General features: G+C 39.0%; 1 protein-coding gene across 4 annotated transcripts in view; it reads right to left on the reverse strand.

Annotated features, from left to right (window-relative positions):
- Positions 1 to 1,170: 1,170 nt before the first annotated feature.
- PIWIL1 (piwi like RNA-mediated gene silencing 1) overlaps positions 1,171 to 18,790 on the reverse strand; it is a 33,231-nt gene continuing 15,611 nt past the window's right edge. For all 4 annotated transcript variants that reach the window (XM_077159547.1, XM_077159545.1, XM_077159544.1 and 1 more), the window contains exons 10-21: positions 14,987 to 15,113; positions 14,630 to 14,747; positions 14,021 to 14,135; positions 12,697 to 12,884; positions 12,220 to 12,292; positions 8,773 to 8,973; positions 8,554 to 8,657; positions 7,113 to 7,183; positions 6,800 to 6,953; positions 5,813 to 5,938; positions 3,677 to 3,824; positions 1,171 to 3,518 (exon numbers count right to left, since the gene is read on the reverse strand). In XM_077159547.1, coding sequence (XP_077015662.1) covers positions 3,402 to 3,518; positions 3,677 to 3,824; positions 5,813 to 5,938; positions 6,800 to 6,953; positions 7,113 to 7,183; positions 8,554 to 8,657; positions 8,773 to 8,973; positions 12,220 to 12,292; positions 12,697 to 12,884; positions 14,021 to 14,135; positions 14,630 to 14,747; positions 14,987 to 15,113 — 1,542 coding nt within the window. In that variant the 3' untranslated portion in view covers positions 1,171 to 3,401. The remainder of the gene's footprint in view (positions 3,519 to 3,676; positions 3,825 to 5,812; positions 5,939 to 6,799; positions 6,954 to 7,112; positions 7,184 to 8,553; positions 8,658 to 8,772; positions 8,974 to 12,219; positions 12,293 to 12,696; positions 12,885 to 14,020; positions 14,136 to 14,629; positions 14,748 to 14,986; positions 15,114 to 18,790) is intronic.

The following is an 18,790-nucleotide window of genomic DNA, read 5'->3' on the forward strand; positions in this document are numbered from 1 at the left end:
TGTGCATCAAAGAACTTCATCAAGAAAGTAGAAAGACAGCCTACACAATGGGAGACAATATTTGGAAACGACATATCAGATAAAGGTCTAGTATCCAGAATTTATAAAGAGATTGTCCAACTCAACAACAAAAAGACAGCCAGCCCAATTACAAAATGGGAAAAAGACTTGAACAGACACCTATCAGAAGAGGAAATACAAATGGCCAAAAGGCACATGAAGAGAGATGCTCAATGTCCCTGGCCATTAGAGAAATGCAAATCAAAACCACAATGAGATATCATCTCACACCCACCAGAATGGCCATTATCAACAAAACAGAAAATGTCAAGTGCTGGAGAGGATGCGGAGAAAGAGGCACACTTATCCACTGTTGGTGGGAATGTCAAATGGTGCAACCACTGTGGAAGGCAGTTTGGCGGTTCCTCAAAAAACTGAATATAGAATTGCCATACGACCCAGCAATACCATTGCTAGGTATCTACTCAAAGGACTTAAGGGCAAAGACACAAACGGACATTTGCACACCAAAGTTTATAGCAGCATTATTTACAGTTGCAAAGAGATGGAAACAGCCAAAATGTCCATCAACAGACGAGTGGTTAAACAAACTGTGGTATATACATACGATGGAATATTATGCAGCTTTAAGACAGAATAAACTTATGAAGCATGTAATAACATGAATGGACCTAGAGAACATTATGCTGAGTGAGTCTAGCCAAAAACTAAAGGACAAATACTGTATGGTCCCACTGATGTAAACCGACATTCGAGAATAAACTTGGAATATGTCATTGGTAAGAGACCAACAGGACTTAGAAACAGGGTAAGATAATGGGTAATTGGAGCTGAAGGGATACAGAATGTGCAACAGGACTAGATACAAAAACTCAAAAATGGACAGCACAATAATACCTAATTGTAAAGTAATCATGTTAAAACACTGAATGAAGCTGCATCTGAGCTATAGGTTTTTTTTTTTTGTCTGTTTGTTTGTGTCTTTTTTTTACTATTATTATTTATTTTTTTCTGTATATTAACATTCTATATCGTTTTGGTTTTTTGCTAATTCTTTTTCTAAATCGATACAAATGTACTAAGAAATGATAATCATGCATCTATGTGATGATGTTAAGAATTACTGATTGCATATGTAGAATGGAATGATTTCTAAATGTTGTGTTAATTTCTTTTTTTTCTTTAATTAATAAAAAAAAAAAGAAAAATGTTCTCAGGGAGTCTTCAGTAATTTAAGAGAATAAGGGAGGTGAAACCAAAAGGTTTGAGAAACTATTGAGTAGACACCCACTTGGTGTTGGCAAGCAGGCAGCTCACACTGTGCTCATCTTTCATTGTAAGAGACCTGGAGTTCAGTCAGAGCCTGTGCTCCTTTCTTTGAGAATGCTGCCATGTATTCCCTTACATCTGCTCAGCTTACATCTTGCCTCTTCAGAGACAAGTGGAATGGCCACTTTTATCCAAAAACTAGTTTGCATTTAACAGAGTAGACACCCACTGTATTTCTGTCCACTCCAACTTGACTGCAACACTCAAATTTCCCTTTGAGGAACCATTCCAACATCCAGACAGTGCTGCTCTTACCCAATGGCTCAAGGCAGGTCTTACTAGACCCACACCACACAAGAAGCAGGCCCAGCCCCCCAGAGCAGGGCACCCCACAACGGAAGGCATGTTCTTTTCACTGGGAGGACGCAAAGGCCCAAGACTAAACTTTGTGCCGGCCACTTCAGTCACATTATTAAATGGCAGCTTTCTCACTGAAACCAAGGCAGAAGAAAGCAGAATCAAGCAAAACAGATTCCCAGAATCATTTGATCAACTAGACCCTACATACCTTCTAAATTGGTACCTGCCAAAATTCCCTGATAAATCCCTTGGAATGTGTTTAATAGACAGATCACCTGATGTTCCCCCTTGATGTTCTGATTCTCAGCCTGGTCTGGGACCTAAGAATCTGTGTTATTACAAAGCAAACCAAGGTTAACTTAAGGATGAGTGAGTTCATTAGAATCAAATAGGTTAAGGAACCTGGGCTAATAGGTCAGAACAATGTTATCAGCTCAACAACTAAAAGGAAAATAAAAAGGGTTTCATTCATAGTGCGTTAAAGCTCAATCCAAGAGGTACTACCATAAGGCCACTTACCATGACCAGCCCCTCTAGTGACCGCAGTTCCAGTGGCCTGTGTAAGTTCACAACAGATTCATGACGTTTATATGCAATGTCTAAAGATGTTTTGAAATAAAATTCATTTTATTTCAAGCCTGTTAAAAGTTCCTGCAAATGCCTGAATGCACACAGCATGTAAATAACACAGACTGCCGGGGCTGCATTTCTTTACAAGCTCTGGATGTCCATTCGTACTGCAGGTGGCACCATTTCCTAACAGAACAGTACTCTGACATTAAAATTTTCCAGGGACAAATATTTACCTTCTTAAATGGAGTGCTATCCTTTTGACTGAATGTATTCTCCAGTTTAAAAAAATATATATTAAATGGAAAGAAAATATTCAGTAAGAACAGAACTACACACTGTTATTGAAATAAGGTAACAGTTGCTTCAATTTTATTTTGTAAAGAATAGAATGATGTCCCAGATGCAAAACAAAATAAATAAAATAGTAGTATTCATATAAATCTCAACTACTTGCCTCTTTTGTTTAAGAGCCTTAAAATGTTTCTTTGGACAGAAATTTAAAACTTTTCAACTATCTCTTTTACCCCCCCCCCATTCCACCTACCCATGTAAACAATTTTTTTAAAAAAAAATAAGCATACCTTCCCACTGAATCTCACACTTTCTATACCTTGAATAGGCTATTTAATGGTAGCTTTTATCTTTAAAATATGAGTTATTAGATACTTAAATAAAACTCCACTTATGATTGTAGTGAGGGTCTTACTTTATGCCTTTTCTCTCCTTTAAAGTCATTTACAGGAGACTTTAAAGTTATTTAAACTTTGAAATAACTGACTTACAGTTATTTCAAAAAGTAAGACTAATATATGCTTACAAGCAGAACTTGCTCATTCCTGAAAGTACTTCCAAATAAACAGCCAGCCCTATTTCCAAATAGTGTGAGTGCCAATTTATAATAAGAAGTACCTTATCCACATTTTATCAAAACCAACAGAAAACATCCTCACAGCATACTTACGAGAGGCAAACAAGATAAAATATAAAAGTCTTAGTTTTACCCATAAAATAATTCAGTTAATAGCAATGTTAGAAATAGACTCTAGAGCTCTTAATTCCCTTCCAAAGTTTCACCTAGAAAGGTAACAGTTTAAAAAAATAATAAATGCTTTAAAAAAAATCCCCAAGTTATAATTTCAAAAAGAAATCAGCAATGCCATCTTCTCCTCTTCTGCCAGCTAGAGGTAGTAGAGGCGGTTTGAGAGGGACAGGTTTGGCTCTCTGTGAATGCTCTGGCCCACAAGGAACGCCAGTTTGTGAGCATACTGGCAAGGCGCAGGAACACGGATGACACCCTTTAGTGGAAGGAGAAAAAAAAGGCTCTATTACTTTACATCTAGCTTCTCTAAATTGTAAATCTCCATAGTAACCAAAATCTTTTTTACAATATAACTCCATTTGGAAAAGTCAATCTCATTGATGTGAACAGATACCGATAGATAAAAATACTTACTGGCCAGTTATAATATACATGACATAGCTTGTAAGTCAGCCGCTGTATGTGGTCAGGTTTCAGGCCACTGCTGTCATAGATGACATTATAATGTGTGGGAGAAACACTGCCACTTCTCACTGCCTGGCTCACGATAAAAAAATCATACCTGGAATTGCAAAACACATACACATAAAGCTTATCTTTTTGAAAGCTAAAATCAGGATGATTCAAGTTTCTCAAAAAGTAAAGAGATTTTGTACACTAATGCAAACTAATCCCTTGAAGATGTGATAAACTTCTTTGAAGTTCAAGAACTTGCTATTCATGATTAGTTTTGGAACACGTTAAAGATGTCTAAGATACTAATACTATTTAGAGCTTAGATATTTTTCACTGATGCTTCAAACATCTGCTATAGCTATAACTGCTCTGTACACAATAATGGTTCCATGTTCTCTGCCTCCACCTTCCTCAGGGATACCATACTGAGCAGAAATGGGGGCACACTAAGTTAGGCAGCTCTCAGGGGCTGGGAGTCGAATACAGGCCAGTTTTAAGGGCTGTTACTACAAAAATAGGATTTCACAACAGAAGGTTTTCCTATCTTGCTGTTCCCATTGTTAGGTAACAAAGATCTACTAATCTAATTTCATTCATTAAGGATTTAAAGCAGTTCTTTAATGGGAAACAGAGAATATCAAACAATACAACAGAACAAGTTTAAGACCCAAAGGGTAAAATAAAAGCAAGTAGGACAAATATGAAGGCATATAACATTAGATTAGTTCACTTCCTTGATACCAATGAAACATCAATCCAGAGATATCCTAATTTTTACCTAGTAAAAATGTAAGGAAATGAACTCTGCAGTTTATGTCCATGAAAACTAATGAAATTATGAAATCAGAATTGATCAGAACATACTGTACATCTCTTTGAAGAATGAGAGGGGCAGAAACGTTAAGTAACTTGCCGAAAGGAGCAGAGAAATCACAAAAGAGGTAGAATCAAAAGTTTGGCTCCCAATTTAAGCATTTAACATTTAAATGGTTTATCATTAAAAATGATCCCAGTATTCATTAAAAGCAGAACTTCTCCAAGTGTTTGAGTAGCAGCAGCGGCTAAATTTTAAATAACATTTCATTAAAAGTAATGAAATTTTCCAGGCTTCATAATTCAACTTGAATTTTACCCACATAGTTTAAGTCTGCGACATCTGCAGGTCAGCTCTACATCTGATTGGTAGCTATTACAGCAGTAATCGTGTTAAAAAGTATCACGAGGTCACCCTGAACAGTTGAAGAGAAACTTCAGGAGATGAATTTGCTGCTAAAATGTTTGTCATTTTGTCTTCCAAGGCTGAGTTTTTTCCATTATTCAAGAACTGAATAAAGAGAACCAAATCTATATTCTGTCACCATGTAGGCTCATATAAGAAAACACTGTCCCATACATAAACCCCGCACCTAAGCCAGTACTTCATCTTGATGAAAGTCACCTTCCAAACGTGAATAGAAGAATATACACCATCCTGACAATTCACGTTCTTGATGAGCCGTCATTATGAACCTGACTTAACTGCACTGTACAATCCTGTCCCCAACTTCTTCCTCCTCTCCCAGAAGGGTTTTTGAGGAACTTACTGAGTAAAAATGAATCAAGTTTCATGATTTTACAGGTGTGCTGAGGCCCTCATGCCGATGTCCAGCAGCGTGCTCGGGGTCTCACTAGCCCCCTCCTTTCTCATGACAGAGCAGGTACCCTCTTCTTAAAGCTTACTCATTTGCCACTCTTCTCCACAACTGTGTCTCAGATAACTTTTGGACCTTTGGAAAACTACTGCATTACAGGGCTAAACGTTCTGATTAGCAAACAAGAATCTGTGGATGAGGTCATATATGTAAAAAATGCAAAAGCAACCTACAGCAGTTCTTAACCTCTGCATATATAATTAACATCACAGGCAAAAAACATCTTCCCCCAAAGAAAAACTGCACAGAAATTTATATTCACAGTTTCAGGCACTAAATTAAGAAACCATGCGCTTTGGTAATTAGATCATATTAGCTGGAGAATTTAGTATTTCTAAGAAAAAATCTGTAAATATGCTAAAGTACACAGAACACAAGTCACCTCTCCTCAAACAGAACTTACCATTCTGGCCTGGTGACCTCAACATCAATAACTGTTCCAGGAAGTGGATTTTGAAGTCTTCCTCCAGACTGAGCAAAAAATCTTGCATTCACTCGTTTCTTCACCACAATTACTGTTAGTCTTGGGCTTAAAGATGATGATGAATGCAACTACATTTAGTCAGTCATACTTTCAGGGCACTGAATTATTCAGACATTGGTATACTCTGCTTAAAAAGGAACACATATGCCTACTGGGGTACAGCGTGTATGTGAGTTGTGAGGGAGTTTCCTCTGCACAGCAGAGTCACAAATCAAATCTCTACCAGATTATGCATCAAGCCCTTAACAGAACCATGTACTAAGTTTCTGATCACAACTGATTTACAGCCTGACACTGAGAAATATCAGAAGTTAAACAGTGTAACTTACTAAAACGGCTTCCTTGAGATGGATACACTGCTAGCAAATGAAACTGACAGTCATGTCTGTCTGCTGGAGAAGAGAGGAAGGGAAGGCAAACCCAATCTGGGCTTAAAAGAGAACAAGCATGGTCGTGTCCAAGTGCAGGTCACACCATACCTGGTTACCTGTCTCTTCTAAAAGCAGAAAGCTCTTCTGAGGAGTCCTGCCAATCATCGTGCTGAGCAAATACTAGTCCAGTCACATTCACAAAAAAATTAAATGAGCACTCATGGTAAACCAGGCCATGAGGAATGCAGATGCCCAAGGATGGTCTGGAGTGACTGGCTCCTTGTATGCCAAGGCCTCCGGTGAGGAAAGCAGACAGACAGGACTCCTCAAGGTTTGTCTTAGTTTGTCATCCCTTTGTTCCAGTCCTTGGTACCCAGCTCTCCCCACCACTATGAAAAAGCCCCAGGGGAAACCTTTTCAACTTCCCCCTTCCATACCCTCAGGCTCTATTATATCATTCACACTAGTTTTTGACCCTGATTTCAAAGATTCAGTGTAACTTTATAATAAGATGCTTTACAATTTGCATGCTTACTTGTAACCTCTACCAACAGATTTTAGGCAATCCAAAAACTGTGGCACTTCATAGTTAACCAGTGTCTTCAGCTGTCCATCTCCAACGCCATCCCGGTACACAATGATGCGACTGGGCATATACTCATTGCAGCTATTCCAAGCTCTCAGAGCCGCTGGAACAAAGTCAGAAAACTTACAGACAAATTACCACAGAATAGAAATGGTTTGTTTCTTCAAAAGTCTAGGCACATTTTCCAGTCATACAGCTCTTAGGTTAATTTCTTGAAGACTGTGCTTTGGAGGCCAGAATGAGAACATTCCAGAAAACTCACCTTGTAAGCAGACCTTGAGGCCATCTACTAATTCTTGTCCTCTATCTTGAAATACACAGCGAGAGAACCAGCTATTCAGAGAAAAACATGACCAAGGTAAGAATCACTGTCAAGAGGTTTTCCTTTCTGAATTATTCTATGATAATTATTTTGTACTTGTCAATTCATAGTCTTCCCTAACTTCCTTTAAAGATAACTGCTAAAGTCTCTAAATGCTTTTATGAAACCTTAAACAGAAGTAGCAAAATACTATAAATCCCTTATAGACATCACGAACAAAGTTTTCTTTTATTATAAATCCTTATTATAGTCCATCTGCTGGGGAGAAAATAAAATTTAAGCCATAACACCCAGCGATGCCTCCTGGGCTGATATCCACACAGAGACATACACTCTCACTGTTATGGCCATGAGAAAGCAGTAATCACAGATTTCATTTTTCTAAGAGAGCCTGGAAAACATTCATCAGTAAAACAAACAGATTCACATGCCTCCACTTTCTTTTCTATTCTTGACAGTTTCCTTTGTTCCAAGGAAAGCACTGGAGATACAATTTTACTATGTTGAAATACAAAAGAGTTGATACACTGAAGAGATTTTTCAAGACAAAGTCAATGTGAAAACATGAGATTGTATTTCAGTGGCCCAGAGAAATTACTAAACACAGAAGGTTTTAGGGATAGTCACATTTAATGAGATGTACCCCAAGCAAATACTGCCATGAAATTTGAAGATGGCAGAATGAGGGCCACTGGAGAAATCTTAAAAAGGTAGGGTAGTAAATATTATTTTTCTTCCCTAATTTTTTGCTGGGTTTCTAATAGAGGATTTGGCAGGTGAAAATGGAAAACCAACTCATGTAATCCACAAACATCCTTCCCTCCCCCAGATACCAGGCCCTGGATTTATGTCTTCTTTTGTGTAACATTTCTAAAAATCTTAGTACCCTAAATGCTGCATCCCAGTGGTGTTATAATTGAGGGTTTAAAACTGCTGCCCACTGAAGATACAAAGGCACGTGCTAGCCAGTAAAGTTCCACTGGACACCTGTAGCGATCATTAGTAATGGAGCTGGTTTGAACTAAGAAAAACATCACTAAGCTTAAAGTTTGATTATATGCTGAAAATATAGTATTTTGGATATATTGGGTTGAAATATTTAATTTCAACTGTCTTCTTTTTAAGTTTTACTGTGGCTACTAGGGAACTTTAAGTTACATAGTGGCTCTCATTACATTTCTATTTCATGCAGGGATGTAGGCAGAAAACCAGATCTGAAGATAGAACAGCAAAACAAGACTTTTCTGTTTTTCACTGCCTCATCTTTCCCTCTTTATTCTAGAATCCCTTCTTCTCTTACCTCCTCTCTTAAGCAGCCCAAGTGATGACCCCAGACTAAGAGGTCTGACCATTTAATCCCCAGCTACCAAGTCTCACTCACCGGGTCATCCCTTCATTGATGCTCGCAACAAATCCTGCAATTGACCTCCGTCCAGCTGTGGTGTCATGGTAACAATCAATACCAACTATCATCGCTAGCTTTAGCTTAAACAAAAATATTGTAATTTTAGATAAACAGAATATTAGCAACATTTAAAAAGCACAATTATTTTTCTTAAATATCAAGTAAATATTTTTCTCCAAGTTAAAGCAAACTTACAGGCATATCAACCCTCCACAGCTCTCCCCCCATCTTGCAGTTCATTTGAAGGGCGATCTTGGTGGCGATGGCCATGACTGTCTGCTGTTTGCCCAAAGTCCGGGCTACCACACATTGACTCGGAGTAGGGCAGTCTGTGCACAAGTATTTTTTTATAGCATCGTATTTGTCCTTCCGGTTACTGGACAACAGACACACAACCTAAAAACAAACAACAGGCCCCCTTACCAAGAATTAGTAAGAGGTGGTGATTAAGTTCAAGGGAGAGGATCAGAAACCAAACCTACCTTTGGGTAGAAATGTCAAACACAATCTATTTTACTATTCATTTCTGCCATAAAGCTGACCCATGTGCAATTAATTTTTAGACATTGCTCATTATATTCAACTGAGTGATAGATGCTAATAAAGGAACGAAATCATGTTAAGCAAACAATTATCTCAAAATTGAATACCAATTAATCTTGAGAAATTAGTTACAGATGCTCATTTACCAGCTTGGAATAATTTAGAGATAGAATGTAGGGAAAGACAGGTTAGTGATAACTGACAAGTAGACAAACGAGCATAAACTCAAAATGCTCACAGTTTGAGTTTACTCACAATTCACAAAGGATCATGCCTTTTAAGCTTGTAACATCTGGCTTTAAAATCTGATCAAAAGATGAATGTTCCTAGGAAGTCCATGGGCAATTTGCGGGACAAAAGAGACTGCGTGATTCAAATGTACCCCCGTCCACACCCTGAGAATCCAGGCTTAAGCCTCTGGAGCTGAATCCAGCTCCTTCATGCATGACTGTACTGCTCTCCATCCTGTATTCCCAGAGTATCATCCTCTATATTCCCCAACAAAATCATTTTCCCACTCGGGGTGTCCATTATTACAGACAATAATGCAATATTAATCTGCTTGTTTAGATATAGGATGTAGGGTTTAAAAAAAAAAGGAACAGATTAGAGGAGCCCAATTCATTTCTTAGGTTTAAAGTAATGCAGATATATTTCTTATAAAATTTATCTTTGCCACCACAATATCATTGGGACTCTCAGGAGCTAAAGGGTGCAGCGGAAATTCTTTAGAACACTTAAATTTCTCTCAACTTGTACCTTTCTTGAGAATATTTCTGTGTGGGTTTCATTACATATAAACAGTATAGAGAAATACATTTTCAATTAGTTTTTAAAGCAGCCAAACTCCTGATAATCAGTTAAATATCTGAATTATTATTCACACACAAATCATATCATTTTTCCCATTTCACTTTACTTTCTCTTCCACCATAATCATAGGTAATTTCCCCATTTAGCTTTAATCTCACTCTCTTGTCTTGCAACTACATGTCCCCCTAGCAGGTATGTGTCAATATTCTGCTATGGGTATAAACAGTAGCAGGAATTTACTGCACCATACAGTTTCAGGTTACAAAATGATGAGTAAAAACGGTGATAATCAACTCATTAGACTTCTTCTGGAAGCCCAATTCTGTTAGGAATAAGAACATCTGAAATATTTCTCCTGGAGATTTGGTCCAGTCAAGGTCCTGACAAAATAAATGGAATATACAACCTTGATTATCTAATGGGAATTTAATAAAGGGACTATTTGCAAAGTATAAACACTACAAGACTCCTTTTTCTCCCTCAGAGCTAGAAACCACAAGAAGTGCTGAAGGGGCAAGAGTAGGGAGTGGTTATATGAGCCTAGGAAGGGGAACTGTGCAAAGAAAGTTCTTCAGGAGCTATGGCCTTCAATTCTGCCAACCAGCTGTGGTCCCACCTTCTTGAAGGAAATGTCCCCGAACTTCCTCTCCCATTTTCTTCTAGTATGGAAGAGGAAATCTTGAGGTCATAATGCAGAGTTCTTGGGCAGAGACTGTTAAAGAAATTCTGTGCTAAATGTGTTAAGTTTTGCCCAACTCCTAAGTTCACCTACCCTGAGTCCATGTTATGGAAGGTATGTGGAGTCAACTAAGCCACTATTTCTCATGCTGATAAAGGGGACATTCTAGATGCAAATTAAAGAACACTGAGAAAATGCAAGACCAAATCAATGTTGACAGAATTTTGGGGTGGAAGGGGCATTAGAGACATCTCTAACAAGTTACATCTCTAAGTCAGAACCTTTGTCAGACAAAAGCATTTGTAAGACGTAGAAAAGTGAGGGAGGAAGGAGATGATGGGGGTGCATAGGAAAGGAAAGAGGGGCACAACCTAACGCCTTCCAGCTGCAAATAAGCCCAGGTTACATCCGTATAAACATTTAGAGGCCAAAGTGAACCTGGCAGAATTAATGAAATCAGAAGTATCTGACAACCTAAAAAGGCTCTGGTTTATATGCGTTGATGACTATTCTTTAAAATGGTAATTCTAACGATTCACTGGAACTCGAGAAATGAAGAGTCAGGTTATGAACCGACTGACTCTGGGGAACTGGCTGCCGTCATCAGCAGTGGCAGCAGGTAACATTTATCGAGCTCTTAGGAAATGGGGCAAGCTTTATAAGCTCATTGGAATTTCAGAAGACCACTCTGGCTAGAAACTGTTACTGTTAATATGATCACCCAGTTTCTTCAAATAAGGAAATAAAACCAGAAACACTAGCCCAAGATCACATAAATGGCAGAACCAGGACATGAATCCAGAGACTAAACTTCACAGCTTACACCTTACATGTTAATGATGATCTTTTAGACCAAAACAAACAAATGAATGAAAACTAGACCCAAACACCTAAAAGTGAGATTACAAACACAAATCATCCATCAAACTTGGCTGCCCTGACTTAATTTCCCCTTCTCCAGTTCCTAACCCTCTACCCTGCCACACGCATTTCACAGGGTAATGGGATCCCACACATGCGCACCTGGCCTTTAGGGAAGGGGAACACACACATCAGTAGGTGAGAACACTTAGGGAAGTGGCTCCATCTCCAGGTGACCTGAGCACATGCTGAAGTTAACAAACTTCTAGGTTTTGAACAGGGCTAGTCTGCCTGTAGACTTCCACTCTTCCACCAATCTTCCACCACACTGCAGGCAGTGTCTGTTTAGTCACACTCCTTAACACATATACATGCTATATGCACTGAACACCTAAAAATTGTTTTTCACTTTTGTGCCTTCATTTTTCTCCATATTTTTCTACAATAAACCTTAATAATTAAAAAGAAAACACGCTTAACTTTGAATAATTAAAACCTTTCAGCCAGACGTTTTAAGATGGCTTCGTCTCCAGCCTTCTTCACCATTTACACAGTAAAAATCTCCTAGGCACACAACTGAAGGTGATGTTTGTTGAGCTACCTTACTGAAGTAAATATACATCTTTTGTGGTTAGTTTGGGAACCTAATTAGAAAATTTGGAAACTGAACTCAAACTTCTAAGATTTACAAATGAGCTTTAAAAACAACTCTTTCACTGAGAATTGCCGGCACATCAGCTACTTACTATCTGGGTATCAGATGTAACCTTTTGCTGTAAGACTCTTAAGTAGGCTTCAGTTCTATCATCCACTTCAATCCTAAAATGAAAGTAAACAATCCGACATTCAGAAAAGTTAATGAAAAATAGTACATGTATTAACAATATTCCCTATAGATAATAGCACACAAAAAACATTTCTGTATAAAATGCAAAACACTAAGAATAGCCATTAAACAAAAAGGCTGCCCCTTATATATATATATATATATATATATATATGACAATCATTTAGTTTCAAGCACATGTTTGAGCAAATAATCCTACTTGATCTTTTCTCCCACCCTCTGAGTTACTAAAATACATTTATGGTTGGCTACATTATAGGAACCCATGTCATCTTTACGACTGTCTTGTTACTGTTTTTTAATACTTTTATTTTTGCATTCCCCCAATCCTCCAAGTGACTCGACTTTCAGAGTAGAAATTACTTGATAAACTTACATTATTGCTTTTTTCATTTGTATGCCCATGGCTGGTGTAACTTTAAATAGATTTTGTATCAATGAATTGGCTGCTTCATAATTTCTTCGAGTATAGATCAACAGCCAGTTATCTAGTGGCTTAACACTAATTAGTGGTGCACCTCTTGTTTCTTTTGACCAATCTGCAAACTGTGGATTGTAATCAAACTAGAAGAAAGTTTAGAGAGACTGTAAGTTCCATTGTCAGTCCTCAGAGATAAAGCCAAAAAGTCTTCAATAATTCTACCACGGCATATTATGAACCTTAAGAGTACTATTCTTGAATCAGAATTCTAATGACAAACACAATGCTCTCAGGGGAGAAAGAAGAATAAATTTAAAAAAGTATATATCCACAGGATGATGCCAACTGTATTTCAAATACAGTCTTATTAATAGCTACTGCTTTAGGGCTGACTTGTGCCAGGCATTCCCCTAAGTGCTTTAGCTGCATTCTTTACAGTCTTTTTTAGAATCTTATAAGGTTAGGCTTTCTTGTCCTTATTTTAAAGATAGAAAAATAAGGCTTTGAAAATTAACTTCACTGAGGTGTCAGATACTGAAAGCGAGGCAGAAAAGTAACATAAATTCAAAGTACAGCAAGCTGGTGCTACTTATCAGAGAAAAAAAATTCTGGGGCTTTTTACATTCCCTATCTACCCACCTCCCCAACAACCCTGACAGGTACGTTGTACTATCACTACAGGGCATAATAAAAATTACTGCAATTAAAATATTAAGTTATACAATCAGAATGTTATTCATGAACATTGAGAAGGCAGGAAGGACACCGTTCTCTATAAAAATATTAAACATTTTTGGCCCTTGAAGTTAGTTTTCTCTAGCATGCTTGCTTTTCCTTATCTGAAGATAAAAGGCATTACAGTACATGATATATCTCATCACAGAGAAATAGTGTAGGCAAAAATGAAGCTGAATAAACTGGGAGTCTTCTGTATAGGGTCACCTCAGTGCTGACAGGATGCTAGCCCAGAGAGAAGTCTCTGTCCCTCGTTGTTAAGTAACTCAGGTTATTAAACATAATTCAGCCCCTGTTTAGCTAAATCTTTCAGATTATCAAGGGGCCAGAATACAGTCTACACATTCTCCAAGTGATTCTACCTCACTCTTTCTGGAGTTTCTCCATTTTAGAAATCCTCGGGGGACTCCCATTTGCTGAGGGTGAGGTGGTGGGGAGAAAAGAAAGGTAAGAAAAGTACACTAGTAGGTAACTAGGTTATTTTGACTTTCTTTATTGTGAATCTGACCCAAATCTGACTTGGTAACAGTAAAAATTGCCTTACTGTTTTTCCACCTTGGTGAATCTTTTCTGTTTGCAAAATTCTTCCTGAGAAGGACAGTAAGTTGGAGTCAAAGCTCAAACCCCAGTCACGGAGCTCCCTCTGAACGTTATCATCTCTGTAAATTAACATATTTACACACCACTAAACTTAAGAAAACACAGCAAAAACTAACAGGCATAAGCAAATAGATATCCACGGCACCCTATAATAAATTTCGACATTTCTCTCAGGATTTAGATCTTAATGGACCTGTCAGGAAACACACACAAGTACAATCTACTTCCCTTTTATCACATCTAAACTTCCCTTTATAACATCCTCTAATTTAAAGTTCTGATGCCCAAACCATCTGTCCTTCGAAGTAACTCTGTGAAATAACAAAGACAGAAAATGGTTTGTCCAAAAACACCTTTCTCCTCTTCCGTCATCTTTTTCTAGAAGAATTAGAAAAGACGGGGACATAAAGTTGAACCATTGTTCCCTGACTCATGGTAGCCTCACCAGAAACCTGAAGAACCCACCTAAATACTGCAAATAACAAGGGACCCGTCTCACTTGAAACACCAAACAAAACTACAAAAGCATACCTAGTGAATGCTGATGACTTACTTGTGGATATAATCAATGAGCCTTCCTACTTCCCGCTGCCTTTGTTCTGGAGTTAATCTTGTATGAACAGCTAAGTCTTTCATCACGTTAAAATCATTACGCATTTTATCAGTGAGACCTCGAAACAGAACACACAAAGGTGTATGGTTAAAGAAACAAGAATTGAATTTAAATAATATTTGGAGTGCAGGGTAGTGATGAGTAAACAAAGAAAGTTCTGAGAGAGCAGTTTCAAGGCTTGCTGTCTTGGAGGAGGGGAGAGGGGAATAAAGGAGCGCTGACCACCTGCTAGGACAGAATGGGAACTTAAACTAGAGCAGTGGCTTCACTCAACAAGCAAACAAACCTCCAGGGTACCTGTTAGGTAGCAGAGCTCAGGGATCAGCATCGCTGGCCCTGGGAGGGTGCCTCCAGGGCCTCGCCTCCTCTTAGGCTGGCTGACTAGAACCGGCTGCTTCAAGTCGGTGATTTCTTGGTTATATTGCTTTTCAAGAGAAGAAAGGTATCATCATTCATAGCAAATGTTTTTAGTAATATCAACAGGCAAAAAAAAAAGGTAGTTTTGTAAGGGATTTTTTTTTTTTTTAAAAATAAGAACAGATGCCAAGATCAAGGCTGGTATCGCTTCCAAGTAGTCTTTAAAATGCATTTTCATCCCCTAAACAAGTTCTGGTTCATAGGCTCTACTGAGTACCTCATCTTTTTCCCCTAAAACCTCAGCTGGTCAAAGGGCAGTAAGGCTCTGGCTGAGTCCTGAAGTTTAGACACAGTCCTGGCTCTTCTCACTTTTCATCTCTTGATTTCAAAAGAGGAGCCTGAGTGACTCCAAGGCTTCACAATAGTGCCATCACTCTAAAACTGCCACTCCCAAGAGTAGCTGTCCTAGGAGGACAAGTAGGGGAGAGAAATGGCTTCCACAGTGCACAACATTTTTAACTTAAGGAAAAGTTTTAAACTCCCAACACTTTCAAGAAGTCAGCTTTCAATAAGCTGTACTAATATCCTCCCCCTAAGACCTGCTGCATGCCATCACTGCCTAATGCAAGCTTCAGAACTTGTCAAGAGACAAAAGAGTCAGGATTCACAATCTGATGCAGGGGCTGGGTAGGCCCTCAGGCCTCCAATTCAGTTCCACCATTCTAGACCCATATCCAACCTCTCATGAGCTGCTGCACTCCAGCTTCTCACCCTGGGTTTTTAAGAGCTTCTCTCCAATCACCTCCCAGATCCCCCAACATCCTTCAGCTTCCTGCTTCATTAAGTTACAGCTGCTAAAAAAAAAAAAAAATACTGCCCATCTCCACTGAACACATAAAAGGCCATTTCTTTAGTCTTGTCCTCATCAACAGACTGAGAGGCGCCTGCCTGCCCTGAGTACCCACCCCCTGGGAAGGTCCTGGCCACCTGTCCTCATGAATTAAGATACATGATTGTAGCCTATCTTTGACTTTGTCCAACACTAAACTCTTTTACCAGCTTTCCAGAAATAGATTTATTTCAAACAAAATTTCAAGTAGAACACCCCTATCTGACCTCTGTTTCATGTGTCCACAATGGCTTATTTCATAACTATAAGAACCCTAATAGAGAAAGCAACAACAATCACCTTCCTTACACCATTTGGTCATCCTGGGCTCACAGACAAGGAAGGAGCATGGCATTCATCTCAGAAAGTGTCCCTTCTCACCCTTTTTTACCACTAGAGCTTGATGGCAGAGCTCCTGATTCTAAAATGTTAGGACGCCTCAGGATCTAAAGGAAAAGCCTGTCAAGTCTGTTTACATTTTGCCTACATCAGAAGGCCGACACCTTTGGCTCTGTTTACATTACCGCTAAACCTTTCCACTTTGGAGCCCATGGAGCTCTTCTGTCTCCTGCCCTCTAACTATTGTCTAGACATCAATTTTAATCCCACGCCATAGCTTACTACTAAAACCACAAGTTTAATAAACTACTAGCAAGTCCTAAGAAAGTCTGGATTCTTTCAAGTTTCTCAGCCCCACTTCCTTTTGATTAATTTTATCTCCTAAAACCTTTTATCCCTCGTGGTCAGAGAAGTCTTCCGGCAGAAGTCATACGAATTGAGACATACAGCCCAATGGTGTGAGGCAAGTATGCAGAGCTGCACCTGGAGGACAATGCAGGAAAAAGCCCTGGGGTGGGGGTGGGGGTGGGGTAGGGGAGGCAGTAAGGGAAAAGGAGGAAGGGCTACCCCAATCAGGGTCTCACTGGCTAAAGACCAATGACCTTAACAAGGACAACGGAAACCACTTAATCATCTAGGGTAGAATGGTAAAATCAGACTTGCATAAGTTTGAAAACCGACCAGAAAGCAGAAATGAATACTAAGAAACCAGCAAAATGAATTTAAAAATAAAAAGAGAGAGACCAACACAGTCAGAAGATGATAGTCACTTATGAGAAAAACGAAGGTATTTCATATTACAATAAGGTAATTAGTTATTGAAAGCAAAGGGCAAGAATCACAGATGTCTGAATTACTCATTATTTCGCCTGCCCATGAATTAAACACTGAGGCTGCACAAACAGCCAAACCCCTCTTTCTCTGGCACTCACTGTCACTGGACCCAGGAATCCTGGACAGAGGGGCCCAGGTTTGGGCATGTAACATGTTCACTCTTGTCCCCAGCTGAGGCATCTGAGACATTCAAATGCTTAGAAGCAAGGAAGCAGTTAAGCTGAGAGGTATCTGGGCTACAGCTGGAAATCTGGGCACTATTATTACCATTCTGTATCTGTAGCACAGGCAAAGATGAGGTCATAGAGGGATAAGCACAGTCAAAGCTCAAGCAGACCCTTCAAGTGCATCCATGCTTAACAAGCCATTGACAACAGGATGAGGTGGCACCAAGGATTCAATACTAAACAGAGATTGAGAGAACCCTGACCTTGCTTCATGTTTAAATCAAACTTTCAGCCAATGTCACACCTTTATAGGTGCTGTTTACATATACCAAACCCTCCAATCCTTGGCAGTGATCATTGAAATAAGCCAGAGAGAAATGCAAAGATACATTTTTCACGATTGTCTATGATACCCAGAAGACCAGATCAGGCAGGGCTGGAGAATTTAAGGGGCTAAGACTGAAAACAGACTGGACACCAAACCAAGAGAGCTCTTGGCTTGATTTCATTTTGCCCAGAATGAGTCTTCAAGGAGACTTCTCAGAGATCATGCCTCCCTAGTAGCATCTGTTATTGTTCTTTTATAGTAGAGCAGGTGAAAGAAATAATCAACAAAAAGACATTTCCTTTTGTTGCTCTCTCTCTAAGCCCAACTCTGCAGCTGAAACCACTGCCCTCCCCCCTAAGTGGGACATGACATCCAGGGGTGAAAGTCTCCCTGGTGGCATAGGACAGGATTCCCAGGGATGAGCCTGGCCCTAGCACTGTCAGATCAACAATGCCATCCTGACCAAAAGGGGGAAAAGAAGTATAACAAATAAGGTATCAGTGGCTGAGACTTCAGATATAGTCAAGAGGCTACTCTGGAGGTCACTCTTACACAAGCTTCAGTTAGATATTGCTACCTATCATAGCTTGCCAACCCCAACCAAAAGCATTCCTGCCAATCCTAAAGAACACCTATAAGACTTTACAGAGGTTCTGTGCAGTAGGGTAACCTTCCAGAAACCTACAACCTCCAGATGGGTCTCTGGTTCAGATAATTCCTGAAACCCAGCCCAGCCTCTCCAGGACATCAACTAGTTCCATCCCCTTCTCCCATATTATCAACAGCCCCTTCCAACATGAAAAAGTTTGAACGGACATAGCCCAAATACCCCTAAAGAGTGGGAGAGTAATGTGGAGTTATACAGAGAAAATAGGGTTTAACAAATGAGTCTAACTGCTGAACCATTATACTGATATTTCTTTTGATCTCCAATACCTCAGAGCAGCTAAAAATAAAATCTAAAATGGTGGAATTGTAACCCATACCAAACTCTGAAATCTGTTCTAAACTAATTGTGGTGCTGTGTATTGAAATTTATTGTTTTTTAATATATATGTTATGTTTCACAAAAAAAGAAAAAACTCGACTGTGATGATAAATGCACATCTATATGACAATACTGTGAACCACATTGATTGTACACTTCGGATGATTACATGGTATGTGAATATATGATATCAATAAAA

Source organism: Tamandua tetradactyla, chromosome 5 (assembly GCF_023851605.1).
Source record: "Tamandua tetradactyla isolate mTamTet1 chromosome 5, mTamTet1.pri, whole genome shotgun sequence".
In the NCBI taxonomy this organism is placed as follows: domain Eukaryota; kingdom Metazoa; phylum Chordata; class Mammalia; order Pilosa; family Myrmecophagidae; genus Tamandua; species Tamandua tetradactyla.